At 45.5% G+C, this 17,786-nt stretch overlaps 1 protein-coding gene across 3 annotated transcripts in view; it reads right to left on the bottom strand.

Moving 5' to 3' along the window:
• Positions 1-17,786, bottom strand: part of RUNX1 (RUNX family transcription factor 1) — a 244,110-nt gene that overhangs the window by 80,136 nt on the left and 146,188 nt on the right. For 2 of the 3 annotated variants that reach the window (XM_082840575.1, XM_082840576.1), the window contains 3 exons: positions 13,357-13,395; positions 7,313-7,566; positions 1,246-1,402 (listed from right to left, as the gene is read on the bottom strand). In XM_082840575.1, the coding sequence (XP_082696701.1) occupies positions 1,246-1,402; positions 7,313-7,566; positions 13,357-13,395 (450 nt within the window). Of the gene's footprint in view, positions 1-1,245; positions 1,403-7,312; positions 7,648-13,356; positions 13,396-17,786 lie in introns of those variants that run through there. The other variant, XM_082840577.1, reaches the window with a different exon arrangement.

Below are 17,786 nucleotides of genomic sequence, written 5' to 3'. Positions count from 1 at the left end.
TTACCCTATTATTAACATAGTGCTATGAACAAATATTTTCAATCACGTTATAGGTTTTTTACAATTTTCTCTACCTTTGATTCTATTTCGAAAATTCCCCGGACAGCTAGGATAGCACAAAAACAATAGCGCAAAGAAGCAGCATGCCTTTACCCCCATTCCTCTTTGACTAATCAAATTCCCCCAAAACACAGACTTTCTTATATTTTTAAATGCCTTTATACAGACTAATGATTACTCTTATGTTCAAATGTCCATTGGTTGTACTTTTACTTCTTTTCAATACAAGAGTCAGCTACTGTTATCTAGGTTACCACGTCTTTTCTATCATACTCAAAATAACTTTTATTCCTGAGCTTATTCAATACTGTATTACAAAAATGAGATTTTCAAAACAAACTATATTACCTCCTTTAGTTAAACTACTACTACTTATTGCTATTTGTAAAATAGGACTAAGGTTCTTACAATACAAAGAAAACACAATATTTGAAAATAACTGGAAACCGGAGGAGATTACAATATGCCAAGATTCCTCTTTCTGCTCTGATACTTTGATAATGGGCACAGAAAAAGAAAACTACACATAGAACTTCACTGATGCAATCATTCCTCTGGAGAATCCAGTCTTTAATATTATTAGTACCTAAAATACTAATAAGGCATCCAAATTACATATAGGAAGGTCAGTCACATTGCCATCAAATTCACCAAGCCAGAATGTTACTATTTCTTCATATTTTACCATAAAAAATGCTTCCTTGAAACACATTTCAATCATCATCCACTATATAGCCCTTAAAATTATTAGAAGTGATCATTTGAAACTCTGTCACTTGTCAAAGGTAACACATGGACCCTAAGTTAAAGGTTTCCAGTAAAGAGATATCTGAAAATTATCAAAGAGAGAGAACCCCAGTTGTATGATCTTAGTTTCCATGATGGTAAGTTTTATATTTTTACATTTTAGAAAAGACCTGAGAGGTTTCCTTGAAATTCACAATTCATGTTTTGCCTGCACCAAATCAGTCTTAAACCAATTCCATAATAGAAAGCAATAGCGTAAAGCCAGATTCTGTTAAAAACATTAAATTTTAAATAAAAAGCTGATGTAGCAATACTAACGGGAAGAAATGACTGTGTTTCTAGGGAATCCCATCACAGAAACTTCTAGATGTTTTGAAATCTGGGTTTGTTGCTATGTAAATACTGGGTATTTCAAGTTCAGTTCTGACAGATACATACCTCTTCCACTCCGACCGACAAACCTGAGGTCATTGAATCTCGCGACTTGGTTTTTCATGGCCGCTGTTGCATTTCTTAGTTCGGCTGAGTAGTTTTCATCATTGCCTGCCATCACAGTGACCAGAGTGCCATCTGGAACGTCCCCCAGTGCCACCACCTAAACACCAGACATCAGGCATGTTAGAAACTTTGATGTAATTTGCATAATTATTCTAAAATTGAATGTATATTAAGTGATGCTTTTTAGTTTGCGAAGGAATAACAGTCATAAATTAAGCAAAACAACAGAAAAGTTCTTAATGGGAAGATTTACTTTAAATTCCACTATGCAAAATTATAAATGTTTAAAGAATAAAACATTCACCTAGTGAAGCCACATAAGGTCACAGAGCAGAGTTGGATTAACACTCACTATAGCAAGGACTTTGAAAAGCTGTGCCTTCTCACGACTACAAGCATCTCTTAATTCTTCATATCTGAGAAACAGAATGTCTTGTTTTTTATACGTTTATAACCTAACCCACCTTTCATTCGTCTAGACCTCCACCGACAGGCCAAAGAGGGCGGATTTTGCCTTTTAGGTGTTTAAACTCACTTCTGCTAAAATTAAATTTGATTGCTACCACTGAATTGCTGACGATTCTTGAATGACTTAAACTGTCCCTTCGCAATTAGTGCATGCTTGTCGCCCCTACTCGCTTCTACTACCTTGATTTTCACTAGCAGTGAATTCTGGTATGCAACAGAAAAAAATCAGAAACGTGCCCTTCGCTTAATACTAACTACAAAATCAACAGACCTCAGAGAAGAGGGGTGCCCACTTTGATGCGCTCCTCTGAATTCAGGAGCGGAACTATGTCGCATTTTTATATCTGTGAGTCCCAGAGATGTGTTAACTTGGGACCTTATAGATGACTGAGGTTTTCTCCAAACCCAGTTGATCTTGAAGAAGAATTCCTTCAATGTAACTGAATGGGAATGGATTTCCATCAGGACTACTAAAGTAAACCAGTAAATACATATTTTTTGACACTTAGGTTAAAAAAAAAAAAAGCAGCAATTTCAAGGTAAAATGCTTTAGAGAGCATGGCCCGAAGATGCTTCATGCAGTGGTATCCATTTCTTGATCATCATTTGACCCTTCTAGAAACTATTTTCTTGATCAAAACATTTATTCTTAGCTATAGTCCCATTGTTTCTGTTTTTTAAGGTAGTTGTAGAATTTCAAATCGAGATGCCCCAAGTTCTACTCATTCCTATCCCTTGCGATACCCCTTATGGTACTATCTCAGTCACTAGTGAAATGTGTGCTCATCATTCCAATTATATAATCGTTTTGGGGGTTTTAGTTTTGAGCTGTGATAAGAAAGCATTCTACAGTGATCATTCCTCCTTCTGTTTTCCACCTCCCCATTTTTCCCTAATATTTGCTACATAATTTGGGGGGGGTAACACCTATACTTCAGTCCTCTTTTTCTGTCTGTAAATAAGGCTGCCATAGGCTCCCTTGTATGATACAAAAGCCATGTTTCTCTAAATTCCCATCTTCATTGCCTGCTTAGTCATCACCCTTTCTCTGTGTCATCCAGATGACCATCTAGTGTTTTTATTCCCGAGGAGGCTGTGGCTCTTGGATTCTAAGGAGTATGATGGGGAAAATGAACCAACTCACTATAAGGGGTGGACGTACTTCCAACCCCAGGACTACACCAGGAGAGTCAATTCTCACAGCAATAGGTAGGCATGTTCTTCATCTATTTTATCCAACTTACACTCTTATCTTTCTTTCCATCCAAATGGACATGTTTTCTATAAAGGAAATTTAAAAACACAGCTATTTCTTCCCCAAGCACCCTCTAATTAGGTATTTAGAGCCCATTATTAGTACGTTTGTTGCTGTTTAGTTAAGAGCAGTAATATGACAATTCCCTTTTGTTTCAAAAACATTACTGAAATAAATCTCCTTGATCAGTTACTTAGTTATTGTTACCATTTTTTCTATTCCCATAAAATATACTTACTTTATTCTGCTTTTCTCAGTCTCTTAAAAATCCCCCCTCCTTTTTTCCCCCACTGTTTTCACTTCCCTCTGTAAAATTAGCTCACAATGTTGAAATGTCCTCCTTGAAAACATATTTTTACTCCCTTTTCCCCATCTCCCTGTGATGACCTGGCATCTCTATTTTAATTCCACATTCAGTAAGCATACAGGGACCGGATCAACCACATGGTTTTCCAACTGAATAAGTCATTGTTGGTTAAATAGGTTAAAATAAATAAATCTTGTTTTATAACTACCAAATGTTTTCTAAATCACCTTCATCCTACTGGCCCCTCTCACAGGCTCCATGACTGTGCCTCACTCATCTTTCCAAAACGATCTTCGTCAGTAATACGGCAAATTCATGAGGCCAACACGAAACAGAAACAAATAGAGAGTAAAATAATCATGGTGGCTAAACAAGAAGTTGATGTTGGAATTTAAGACTAAACAAATCAGGAGTTTAACTCCTTCTTTTCCCTTTTTTTAAACTGTAGCAGGAGTCAAAGGTATTTCGGGGCTCAAAGATCATTGGCCTTTTATCGATTTTTCATGGTGGGGGGAAGGGAAAGAATACTAAATCCAGGAATATTACATTAATAAAGTATATCATCTAATTATTATGAAGCATTCTTAGACTAGGAAAAAAGAATTTAAAACTAACGTGTCTATTAATTTGATACAGATTTGATCTTTGATAGGCAAAATGCAGAGATTTTTGAAAAAAATCTAACTTCAAACAGAGAAAAAGAAGCAACTGGAATGAAAAGCTATAAACAATAGGTAAGGAAACACAAACATTTACATTTTAACACAGACCAAACAGACAAGAAGGGACTTGCTGGCCAAAGGATATCTCATTTTTTTTTTTTTTACTTCTCTGTTTTTAAAGTATCAGGAAGTTGGGCAAAATATCAAGTCTCGTCTATGTTACAGAACCTTCCCACACTGCTCTTGGTCGGCCTGTTCACAGTTCAAACTGGCATTTTAAACTAACTCTAATTAGGTTGAAATTACAGTCACAATTCATTTATTTCAAATCCCTTAATTTTCCAGTGTTATAAAGAAAGCTGTGGGGTGGAACTTAACATTCAGCTGAGATGATATTTAATGCATAGCTAGGGGACCACGATCTTGCTGACACAAACGTTACTTATTTCTTTCCTATGGAAAGAATATTACTATCAGTGCCCAAGGCCTCTGAACTTGCTGAAGGCGTGTTTATGCCTTTGGACTCTGGTGTACCAGGGCCTAAATGAACTTTAATATTATAGTCTTACAAAATATATCCTCAGTCATCCAAACAGCCTTTTTGGCTGCTTCTGTAAATAACGGGTAACAGTAGCAAATTTAAGATTTTCTCGGTAGCAAAATCATGGATCTCTTCTAATCTGAAAACTAAAGGTGTTTCGTGGGAGAAGGTGGGGGGCACTTTGGGGTCCAGGATAAGCAATTAGGATGACTGTAATCTATTTTAAGGAAAATTCATAACTTGAAATCTCCCTTTAGTTTCAAAGATTAAAGCTGGGGATTTACACGTATTCAGAAGACTCTTAAGGAATCACTTCAATGCTCTTTTCATCAATATCATCAGACGTTATCACTGTTTTTCATTTTCTCCTCCTTAATACAGGGAATGTAATAATTCTTTACTGATTAACTTCTTAAAGAGATTGTCTGAGGCTTCTATAAGATCAAAATTTTAAAGTAATAATTTCTATAGAAACTGCTTGGGAGGTAGGTGGTGGAAGATGAGTACAGACTGGATTCAGGGACACACAGTGAATGAATCAAGCCGGATACAGTCACTTTTTTCAAGTTTAGCTTGTTTTATCCCTAATCTGCGCCTGTTGCCTCCCTGGAAATTTTGCCTGCCTCCTTCCGTTATGCAAAGAGCAGGTCTCCTTCCGAAAAAGGTCCCTCTTTATGGGAACGGGAGTGGTGACAGATTATTCATCGAGTGGTCTGATTCCTGTCCTTGCCTTTGCCCCAAATGTTCTCAAGACCCACTTGAACTTTTCTCAAGAGATCTATACCTTGATCTTTAACCTAGAAACTATCACTCAGTAAAACAGATTTTTTTAAGTGAATTGTCAAAAGTCATTTTAAAACGGAAACTTCTATGGTTATTAAGATTTCCGCTAAAAGGAATTCCCTGATGGCTCATGAAAACAATTTATATGATTTTTTTTCATTCTTTTAGAAGAAAATAAATACTTTCATGTGGTGGCTTGAGAAACGACATCGCTTTAACTTCTGAAGATTCTCGCTTAATCACTTAGTGCTTGGGGTGTGGGTCCCTAGTAGAGGAGGAGAGATACAGAAGAGACTTGAGTTATCCCGAAGGAAGCCACAGATCCCTAAGAACCCACACCCTTGGCGTGTCCAGAGCACCTGGTCTTAAAGGACCCTTTAGTTGATTATCAGCTTGTCTCCTCCCCTCTGTACTTATCTGAAAGTGACCCCAGGGCCCATCCCTGTCAGGTCCTCTGGAACTGAGGGAGAGCTGAGGAGGTCTGCCTGCTGAGTCTGTTTATGTAAAGGGATTAGAGTGATTTCAAATTGAAATGGGCTCCTAACCCAAACCTACAGAGCAGGAGGAAGGGACAGGAAAGCATCGAGTGGCTGCTCAAACTTATCCTCATTTTCATCCCCCTCAAAAACTCCTGCTTTCAGAAAACGGAGGCAATTCTACAGACACAGACAATTGCACTTTTTTGTTGTTGTTTGTTTTAGAAATCATAATCTAAGTTTGGAAGGTATGTAAAGCTTAAAAATAAAGAACTCTGACAGTACTTTTTTAAAAAAGTGAACATTATTCATTGTAACTAACTCAAGATCCAGCGCAGGCTTGGAACCATAAAAAGCTTATATTAAATTAATCGCCCCTTAAGGGGACAATTATTTAAGCAGATTTTTTTTTTTAAGAAAAAAGAGTAGCTGATCTTTACAGCTTCCCCCCCCCCCCCACCTGCTTTCCTTAGTCCCTGCAATGAACCGGAAATGACTGCACTGATTGTATTTAAAAGCCTGCCCCTTCTTCAACTCACCCAAGACAGAAGAACTGAATCCCCACCGCCGAAATGAAATGTCTACTGTTTGCTGCCAGGGTGGCGGTGGTTGTCCAAAAACGCCCGGGGTTGTTTATGTATCCCCTTTGAAGGCCAAGGTTTTTATAGGGAGCTCAAAGCTAGGGCAAGATCAAGGGTGAAAAGTGAACGGGGACCTCTCAAGCTGCTCGGCTGAAGTTACCCGGTCCACACCGCCCCTCCTCAAACAGCAAAGCGGGCGGATTAGACGGCCGTCTCACGCCAGACAGCCTTGCCTCCTTCCGCTGCCCCGGGCTTAAGCTAGGTGAGCCGGCGATAACGTTCAGTAGGGTACCAGGCAAAGAAAGAGCATTCGCTACTTGCGGCTTCTGGCAGGAGCAGCCTAGAAGCTCGAAAAAATTCTGCAGAAAACTTTTGCAAACTTAACTACTCCCGCCGTGGACTTTGAACCTGCTAATTCCTACAGGGCTGTTAAAGAGGGGGTGGAAGTGGAAAGCCTTGACAGTTTTCCTTGTCAGTTTATTTACATTGACCCGAAGGTATAAAAGTATCTCTATTTTATTTCCTGACGTCTCCCTCAGAATGGTTTGGGTGTCAAGCCAGAGGCGGGGAGAGAAGCAGAGGAGCCGACACACAGGCTTGTCCCTGCTGGGTTATAACTTTTCCTACTTTAGATCAAAGCTAAGGACCCCTGCCGGGGAGAGGTCCAGCCGGCCCTCGGTGGACGTCTTTGGGGGCATCCTGAGTTTTTCGGCCATCCTTGGAGGCCGCCACGGCCGGCTAAGGCGGGCCCCTCGAGGGTCGCCACGGCAACGCAGCATCCCCTGTCTCCCGAGCGCAGGGGGATGGACCACAGGCCTCAGCGCCGGCCCCCTTCTAGAACCCGGCCCCGCCTGCCTGGCCGCTGCCCTCCTCGATCTCCCTGGCCTCGACCGGCCTCTGCCTGTCCTCCCTCCACCCGCTCCGGGCCGAGTACCTTGAAAGCGATGGGCAGGGTCTTGTTGCAACGCCAGTGCGTGGGCAGCACAGAGCACAGGAAGTTGGGGCTGTCGGTGCGCACCAGCTCGCCCGGGTGGTCGGCCAGCACCTCCACCATGCTGCGGTCGCCGCTCCTCAGCTTGCCGGCCAGGGCGGCGCCGGCGTCCGGGGCGCCCAGCGGCAGCGCCTCGCTCATCTTGCCCGGGCTCAGCGCGGTGGAAGGCGGCGTGAAGCGGCGGCTCGTGCTGGCATCTACGGGGATACGCATCACAACAAGCCGATTGAGTTAGGACCCTGCAAACAGCTCCTACCAGACGACGACAGGGGCGCGGATCTTCAGCAAGCAGCTCCCGGGAGACCAACATACAAGTTCAGGGAGCTTTATTGCTGTGGGGTGGCTGGGGAAGGGGGCAGACTAAGTTACTAACAGTCCAGGAGGGGGAAAATTCTAGTTTTGCCGATCGGCCTCAGACCCACGCAGGACTCTTTAGCAACCGACCGCTCAGTGCTTTAAAAAGTGGGCGACCAGAATCCAAAGTCAAGTGCCAAGGGAGACTATCTTCTTCTGAGTCTTGCTTTGAGAGTTTTAAGTTCAGTCTTTGGCTGTTACCAAAGTTCCCAGAGGCAAAATTCCCATACACTTCCTAAAATATTTATGCGGAGAGCAAAAGGACCAGCAAATACATAATTTGGAAGTTCCAGTAGTCAATTGCCTGTCAGATTTTTCCCAGGTGAGTTTTGTCTAAAGTCCAACACAACAGAAAATACACGAGGAGTGTCTTCCAAATACGGCGCCACTTTTTATCATGCAACACTGGCTTCGGTCCTCAAAAGCAAGAGCTGAGACTTCCAAAGGTCCTGCTTCTAATGTATGTGCACATATATATATATAAATATATACATATGCTCTACTTCATAACATATTTACAATACAATCTGTAGAGAATTTAAACACAACAGGAATCCATTAATGTTCGCTGCAGGTTTTTTTTTTTTTTTTTTCTTTTTAAGTAGCCTTGAAACTCAGCTTCAGTAGTTGGAGAAGGGCTGGGCGAGAAGTACTTGTCATGTTCTCAATAAATTCTGGCAAAATGCTCAGTTCAGAAAATTCAGCTTTCCAAAGAAAAGCTAATCTTAAAAAAAAAAAAAAAAGTCCAAGTCAATGACACCTATAGTTCAGCTCTCCACATCTGAGAACTCGGGTTTGGGGATGTTGGTTAAGTTTGCGGCTGGTCCTGTGGTTTGGTGGGAGGTGAATAGCAGCCGAGTCACACGCACGCAGGCACGCACTCTTCGGAAGCCAGCCGCTGTCTGCATCGACTGCGGTGAGTCAGCCCCGACTTGGGCAGTAGCGAGACGATCTTCCTCCAACGTCGCCCCAGCGTCGGCCGGTTAACTACTCAGACGCGCCAATACCCACGATCACAGCGTAACCGCAGCAGGTGGAGCGGGCCTTGTGAGGAGGCTCCGCAGCGCAGATCGAAACAGACGGGGCGGCTCGAGTTACACAAGCACGCACACACTGCCACGCACACGCAACTTCACCACTCGCCTCGAAGCACAGCGCACTTTCTCCAGCAGTTGCCAAAGGAAACAACCGGGTGAAAGTTCACACCCAGGAAAGAAGTTGAACCATCCAGCCAAGAAACCAGTTCATTCAAAAGTAAGAAAGAAAGAAGAAAAATAAAAATCGAAGCTCCGACGCGGGTCAAGGAGAAACGGCAAAGACTGACTTTCTTCTCGTGTCCCCAGGAGCCCCGGGAAGAGGTGCCTGCCGGCGCAGGGCCGGGCAGCGTGGTGCCCTGGCTGGGTCAGGCCGCGGGGCGCCCGTCCTGCCTGCGCCCGCTGGCTCTATGAATGAGAGTGCCTGGAAATGAACGTGCTTTTACTGTAAGCCCGGCCCGAGGAATTCCATTCCCTCAGCTCGTTTGCATAGGGGCGGCCGCTGGCCAATCACAGGCCTTTCCGGTATCAGCCAGGGCGCGGCTCGCGGCCGCGGGCTCCTGGAATTGGCCCGCGCGCCCCCGCTGCCGCCGCGCGCTACTGTACGCAGCCGGGGTGGAGAGTCCACCGCCGCCGCTGCCACCCGGCGTTCCCCGCGCATCCGCATCCACGCACACACACGAACACACGCACACGCTCCCACGCTCGCCCCAGGCCCCGCCCCGGTGCGGACCGCGGCCCTGCGGCTTTGCACACACGGGGGGTTGTGTGGCCGCCTGCTTTGGGGCTGCAGTGAACGGCCTCGCCAGGGGCGGCCGCGGTCCAGGGACCGAGGAGGTGGAGAAGAGGAGGCCTGCCGGCCTGGGGAGGACTCGGGCAGCTTTCTGAGCCCCGAGCAGCCCGGGACCGGAGACCTGCCGGAGGGAGGCGCCCCGCGAGCCATCGAGATGAATCGGCCGCCGCGAGGCTCCGGAGACCGGGGCCGGATCGCCCGGGCGACCCCAGGCCCTGCGCGGCCGCCCGCGGCCGAGACTCTGCTTTCCCGGCGTGGATGGGATTCGGCCGCGAGGGGGCCGGAGGGCCGAGGGCCCGGCCGGGGAGCCGTTCAGCGCGCCCACACGGCCCCGTTGGCAGCTGCGGCGAAGTGGCGCTGATTCACTTAACGAGGCCAGACGGTTGTCGGTCTCCACAACATGGTTTTTGTGTTTTTAGTTTTCTCTCTTGGTTTGTTTTCTTTAATTGGTGTTTTATCGCCGAGGCTGGGTTGCGGATTAATTACGCAGCGCGCCTTACTCAGGTTGATTGAGTTTAGCGGCGAGCCAAGGACTTTCGTAGTTAGAAAAGACCCCAAGGAACAAGCGACTGGAAAGAAAGTTGAAAGCCTCCGCTCGGCTCGTTCCCCATCCTCGGAGCGTCGGCTCCCTCGCTAGGCCCAGGTCGCCCGCGCCCCCCACCCACCTCCGGCTCCCCGGAAACGGCCCCGGCTCCGCTCCCTGCCCGCGCGCGGAAGCCGCCGCGGGTGTTAAACCCACCCCGGCTTTGCGCGCTGGCGGGAACTTCCCCCGCTCCAGTCCCCGCGGCGCCGCGGGCATTTTCGCGGAGCTTAGAGGGGCCACGCCCCCGCCCGGCCGCGGGGCTCCCCCCCTCCGCGTGGAGCCCACCCGCTCCCTCCCTCGGGGGAAGCGCTCACCCACTCCCCCCCGTCGACTACCCGGGCGGGGGTCTCTGGCCCTCCCCCCGTGGGTCCCCTCCCTGCCGCCGGTTCGGACTCTCCTCGGGCTCTGGCGCTGTGGCCTGCCGGAGGCAGGGGCCGTGGCGAGCCAGTCGCGGAGGCCTTTCCGGGCGCCCAGGCAGCTTCCCTCGCCCCACGCCCAAAGAGGCCAGGAGGTGCTGCGGGCCGCGGGCTCAGGGCGGACGCTAGGGGGCAGCAGCCGCCCTTGCTCGCCGCCCCGGGCGCCCAGTGGCCTTGCAGCGCGCCGGGGAACGCCCCCGACGGCGCGGGGCTCTGCCGGCCTTCTCGCGGCCTTTGGGTCTCCTGTACGAACTTCAGTTAGGGAAGAAACGACAGGAAATGACCGCCCAAGCCAGCCTGCGCGGCATTCCCGCCCCCACACACCACCCGCTATACCGGCAGCGCAGCTGGCGGCCAGGGAACCCTCGGACAGGGGTCCTGGCTGTCCCGGCCGGCGCGCGTTAGGGTCTCTTCTCGAAACCCCTTTGCCCGAACCCCGCCGTCGGCCGGTCCCAGGCCGTCGGTGCTGCAGGCGTCCCGGGCGCCCTCCATCCTGCCCGGCTTCTCCCCACGTGGGCCGCTCCCCTCGCGCCCCTCGCTCCGGAAAACCCGGGACGTCTGGGAGCTCCCAGGACCCAGCTGCATTTTGTTTTCATGGGTCTGGGGTCTCAGAAAACGCCTTTGTATTTTGCTTTAAAAGTAATTTTGAAGAAGCCGCATTTCAGGTGTAAAGACCCCAAACGTCCTCTCTCCACCTGGGCCGAGGGATTCCAAATACTGCGCAGTCCCAAACCTCCCTGTCTGCCGTCCCTCCTGCCCAGGGCCACAGTCGCTCTGCGTCCGGGCTCGACGCTGCCCGCTCTAGAGGCGAGTTCGGGCGGAGTGAAATCTTTTTGCTTCAGCTCAAGTGCATTTCCCTAAGAGCCGATCAAGCGCTCCTGGGGTCCGCCTCCAAGTGCATCCCCGTAGACCCCCACGGACGGGGGCTGGGACTCTGGAGATGTAGCGGTCTGGGGTATGCCGCCGCTCGGAAAGGTCAGAGAAGGCTCCTCTGGGGCTGCGACCGTTTGCCTGAAACCCTAAACCCTGCGAGGGGCTGCGGGGCGCACCCCGCGCTGCGGTCTCCCGGGCGGGGATCAAGTTCCCTTAGTAAGGTACAGCGGTAGATGCACCAGGTTTAGCCTTTCAAGGGCAGCGCGCTGCTCGGCTCAGAGTCTCAACCAGTAAATCCCGAGTTCGAACGCAGACACGGATGATAATAGCAAGGAAAGCTTTTGCTGATTTATTCTGAATCGGGCCACCGGGCGTTTGGGGCTCCCCAGACTTTGCGCAGGTTATAACTGCGTTGCGCGGTGCACGCTTGAAAACCAGAAACAAACAACACTGCCCCTCCTTATGGAGGGACTAAAATGAATGCAAAGCAGGCAGCATGGGGCTCAACTAAAGGGTACCCGGAACCCCTTAGTCTGAAGGGCTTTTTACATAGTTTATGAAGTTGAGTAACCATGTACGAAATGAAGAATTCATTTCCACCAGGAGCGCTCATTTAAGGGGCGATATAGAATTTCCCTTCCCCTGCCTCTCTTAAGAGAAAAGGAAAGGAAACATTACAGTATACACTCCTGGTGTTCCCCTGGAATAATACTAAAACCTACTTTTGTCATAATACAATACAAAAAATATAACGAAGTAGTATGCTGGGCGAATGCTATGTGACAGATTCTTCCAAATTTGCTGCATGGGGGAAATTTCAAAAAGGCTCATCAACTGATTGAATGAAATGTAAGTTTTCACAGTGAATTTAAAAAGCAGCATTTGGTTAGTTGGAAGAAAAAAAAAACCAATTTCACCAGAAAACAACAGCTTATTGACATATTTTCTACAACTTTAGGTAAATATATAACTATGGGGAGGTCTCAGAAAATATCTAAATATTTCACATTTTTTGCTCTTTCAAAACCCTCTCAAAAATAAATAAGACTCAACCATTCTCTTAAAATCCCCCTCTGTAATATATTTCTAAAATTACTTTTCTAAAAATGTAATATTTCTAAAAGAATTATTTCTGCTTTCAGTGACTATTTTAATGAAAATTAAAAATACAGAGAACGTATTTTGCTAGTGGTTCTGGACCAAACTGCTTCAGTTTGTACTAATGTCACAGGGAGGGAGAACAATTTTGTTGAAGGCTAACATACATGTTAATGTACGTACAATACACACTGTCCAGTTTTCAACATTGGAATTTAATTAAACATCCCCTTCCCCCAGTGGGTTGGAGATTATTTCACTTTTGAAGTCTAATAACTTTGCGGACAAGATCCCTTAGTTCTTCCATTATGTCCTTCCTCTATGTGATGACTTCCATGGGATGCTGCAGTTGATATGTGACTATTTCACTAACTTTGTAAATCAATTTACAACTCACAAGTAGCAAACTGAGAAAAAAAATTTTTAAATCTTTAAAAACATTATGGATGCTAGTAAACATTTTACTCTCACAAAAATTTTGCATTAGCACTGCTATAGCAAAAGTAATAAACTAGGTAATAACACACAGAAGCCAAGCTCTATTTTTTTTTTGTAGAGAGTCATATAGAGTCATTTAATAATAAACAACAGAATGCACCTGTGGTAAATACTGTAGAACCGAGGGTATCTTTGAAGGTTTCATTGGAACATTTTATATGTTTGACATTTACCATATAGAAAACAGCTTTTAAGTATTTTTGAATCAGCAAAAAAAGTTTTGATTATTTGGTTAATTTATATCGTGAGTTATTTATAGCGATACATGGATAAAATGTCATATATGCATATATGAATGTGCATATTTTGTTAAAAATATAATTTGGAATCTAACATACCGTGAACGTCTCTAGATGGATTCATTCCATGTACACATTCTGAAAAAGTAGAAAGTGGGAAAATAAAAATAATTGTATGAGTATACTGACAGCAAACACCACATTTACCAAAGTGGATTAATTTAATTGTAACTGGAATCAGTGCCAGTGTAAAAACTAAATCCCCCTCTCATTTTTTTTGGTAGCTCGTTGCCGCTCACACTCTGTTAGCACTGGAGATTTTTATTGCATATTGTCTAGCTTTGGCTCAAAAATAACTTAAAACAGTAAATCATTATATAAAAAATGAACGGTTACCTAGGCATATGATTTCTACGTACATTTGACCAATGTTTTTCATTGCTAGGTAATACTGAATCTTTATCTTTCATAGAATCACCTCTTTCAAGCTCTATATGTGATGCAAATGTGATTATTTAATGAACATTAAAAATCCATTTGGAGAATGTAGGGATGGATCACAATTCATAGTGAAATTAAAACCAAACCCTAACTAATACAAAAACATTTAAAAATCTGTAACATGCTAGAAGCTAAATGCAAGAAGTAAAAATATGAATAGTTTTCAGAGTGATAAAAATAAACAATTTGGAATACACCTTCTAAAAGAAACAAACTAGTAGATAAATGTTATGATCATTTACTTCCAATGATAGGACATTTTAGAAATATTCCCTCTTTGCTTGATTTCCTTTCCCTTTGCTAGGAGGGCAGATTATTTATATGAAAAGCTTTCATTCTTAAAGTAACAGATGATATCAACCATTTTTGAAAATATTTGTCATATGATAATTTCCATATATGAGTCACTATATACCACTGCATGTACAGTTACAGGTAAAGTCACAGGTAGACCCATTAAGCAAAGCCATATGAAGCTATTTCTCTTTCCCTTGAATATCTATGTATAATGTTCTGAATGTGAAATTATTCCATCAGCCTTGTATATTGATAATGGTCAGCACTGAATGATTAATGTGGAGGAAATAGCGTTTTTCAAAGCCTTAGGATTTGAGCATTTCAAATACTGCAGACCTAAAGCTTTCAACTCCACTGCACAATATTAGTATAACATAGCTTAAATAAAACCTTTAAAACTAAGAAAGGAGGTAATTATTTCAGATTTCTGGATGCTGTTTGAACAGGCAGGAGAACAAGATTTTCAGCTCCTTAGTCTTATATTTTTGCCAAAGCAAAAAGGGCAACTAAAATGATAAGGGGTTCTGAAGGACTGCCCTATGATAAAAAAATTAAAGGAATTCAGTATGTGTAGTCTTAAAGGAGCATCCTTAAAACACACACATACACACACACACACACACACACACACACATACACACACACGATTGTGGTTTACAAGTACAGAAAGTGACTCCATAAAGATTTTTAAAAAACAGAGCAGGGAAAGAATTATTTGCACTAATAATGAATGATAAGGCAAAAAATAACAAATGTACCCGGAAGTTAGTAAGTTTAGTTTTAATAGGCATGGGGGTCGGGGGAAATCCACAACAGTAAGATTGACCAGGCAGCTGAGTTTATACTAAAGAGACCCAACAAAACTAACCACTCTGGAAATTCTCTTTTGAGACCGCGAGGAGCCTTTCCATGTCTGAGCCTGAGAAATATGAGAAGCAGAGTGGAAAGGCAAGTGTTTTGTCTACACACCTAATATTTCAGTGATTCTGAGAGAAGAGCCAAGATTTTTTTTCTAAACCTAAAAGCAAAGGCAGAAGTAGTGGATTTTGAAAGGTGTGCATGCGGTCTGTTGAAAGCTTTCTTAGTTTGCCCTGTGTCAGTAGCTTTGAGGACACGCCATTAAGCTGGGGGGTGTTGGAGGGAAGAGAGAAGGGATGGGTGTCTGTACATGAAGTCATACCTGTAATGATTTGCCCAAGGAGTTGTTAAAGGTGCTAGAACCTGAACTGTAAGAGAGGGGAGGTCTTGGATGTTCATGACGGTGAGAGCTGACTCCGGCGAGCACATCCTTCCACTCTCTCCATTGAATGCTGCTGTATGCCAGGCCATGGCCAAAATGCTTTCGCATACCTCGTCCAGTTTATTCCTTGCAACAATGCCATTACCACCCCATTTTACAGACCAGGAACCTTACACTTGGAGAGTTTAGGAAACCTGCCCAAAGTTGCTTCACGCTTGATCTCTGTGTACACGCACACACACACACACACACACACACACACGCACGCATCCCCACATATGGGTCTACACACATGATGAGCTGTTTCTTTTAGACCACAACTATGTATTTTTATCGGTGTCCTTTGTAGCCTTCTGAAAAATTAACTCTGATCTCATCTTTCACTTTTATCCCCTGGTCTCAAGGTCTCCATCAGAAAATAGCCCTGAAATTCTTTACCCTGCAAAATCTCAAATATTTAGGAGTCATATCTGAGGTTATTTCTGGCCATCTACAAAATTTGAGGAGCAGGTCAGGGTCCCTTTGGCCAACAAGTGAGAGCGATGGAGTGTCAGACTGCTGATGGACACGTGTGTAGGGTGCAGGGAGCTGATGGGAGGAGGCACAGGGGTTGGCACCACCTGGTGGGCTCTGGGAAGACTTCTCTCCTGGTTAGAGGTGATATTTGATTTGACCCTTGGAGGTCGTGTAGATTTTCACCAGGTGCTTGGGAGGGTGGGAGGAAAGGCTTAGGGTGGGGAGTGGGGAGAGAAGCCTTTCCAGGCAGAAGGATGAGCCTGAGAAAGGCATGGATGAAGTTATGACACAGACCCCCAGTACAGCTGGAGCATAGGCTGGGGATCAGGTTGGGGAGTGGCAGCTCGTAAATGACACGACGCCGGCAGACGTGAACGCAGGTCAGAGGCAGCTTACACAGCCTAAAGAAATCTGAACTTCAACATGAGGGCAATGGGCTCTATCAGAGCCTTGAAATCTGGGAAATAACATAACGAATACATATTTTAGGAAAATAAATCTGTCGGAGGTGGATAGGTGAATTAGAGAGGGCAGAGAAGGAGTAGGAAATCTACAGCCTTGCCAGGCAAGGACTCATGAGCATTAAGGTGGAAACAATGGAGACAGAAAAGGGGGGACTGAGGCGAGGGACGGAGAGGGGTCTTCCCCCATTTCTGGCCCAGGTGCCATTAGTAGCAGTCAAGACCAGAGAGGATGGGTTTGGGGGTAGACATCAGGAATCAGCTTGGAATGGACAGAACAAAATTATAGATGCTGGTGGAAAAAACAGGAGGAATGGGTGTTGTGTAAGCTGCTAAGTTCGTGATCATTTGCTAGTTTGGCAGCAACAGAAAACTAGCACACCGAGCATGACTTCCCCTCCTCTTATTGTTTTAGGGAGACGCTGCCTGTGTGCTTATAAATCTCTGTTTCTGGGGTTCAGTGGCAGGAAGCCACACACCCAAGTCACTGTTCTCCAAAAGTCCTGTCAGTGATAAAGCTGATAGTTTGGTCTCCATCTGCTCGACTTCGCCTGTCCCACAGGTGCTTCTGGATCATTGGGGAGCAAGGGTGTCTTTTATTGGCCCTCCTCAAGCCAACTCTGTACCTGTGTCATTCTCTTCTCATTCACCCTCACCCCACACAAACACATAACCACTAGAGTTTGGATACCTTACCAGTGAGGCTCCCTCCTCTTCAAATACTAGACAGTACTGGATAAGCAAGGTGTATCCCAAGCCCCTGGGAATCTGGTTAAGTGCAGATTCTGATTCAGCAGGTTTGGGGAGGGGCCTGAGTCGCTACATTCCCAGCAAGCTCCCTTTGATGCCACTGCTGCTGGTTCAAGGACCCCACTCAGAGTTGGCAAGGCCAACTGCTCAGTACCCAGCAAACATTGTGCCTAGCACACACTGGACTGCAGTATCTGAAAGGTTTCTGTGGCTTCCCTGGTGGCACAGTGGTTAAGAATCCACCTGCCAATGCAGGGGACACAGGTTCGAGCCCTGGTCCAGGAAGATCCCACATGCCGCAGAGCAACTAAGCCCGTGTGCCACAACTACTGAGCCCTCGTGCCACAACTACTGAAGCCCACACACCTAGAGCCCGTGCTCTGCAACAAGAGAAGACATCGCAGTGAGAAGCCCGTGCACCACAAGGAAGAGCAGCCCCCGCTCGCTGCAACTAGAGAAAGGCTGCACACAGCAACGAAGACCCAACTCAGCCAAAAATAAATAAATAAAATAAATTTATTCAAAAATTTTTTAAAATTGAAAAAAAAAATGTTTTTGTAAACAACATTGCAAATTGACATGAACTCTATCTCTGATTGGACTTTTAAAACTAATGGCATGGACTGAATGTTTGCATCCCTCCCCCAGCCAAACTCATATGTTGAAGCCCTAAACCCTAATGTGATGGTATTAGGAGGTGAGGCCTTTAGGAGGTCATTGGGTTTAAATGAGGTCATGTGGGTGGGGTTTTCATGGGATTAGTG

The sequence above is a fragment of the Leucopleurus acutus genome, assembly GCF_964270905.1.
Source record: "Leucopleurus acutus genome assembly, chromosome: 5".
Classification (NCBI taxonomy): domain Eukaryota; kingdom Metazoa; phylum Chordata; class Mammalia; order Artiodactyla; family Delphinidae; genus Leucopleurus; species Leucopleurus acutus.
This window is presented reverse-complemented; position numbering and strand designations above follow the sequence as displayed.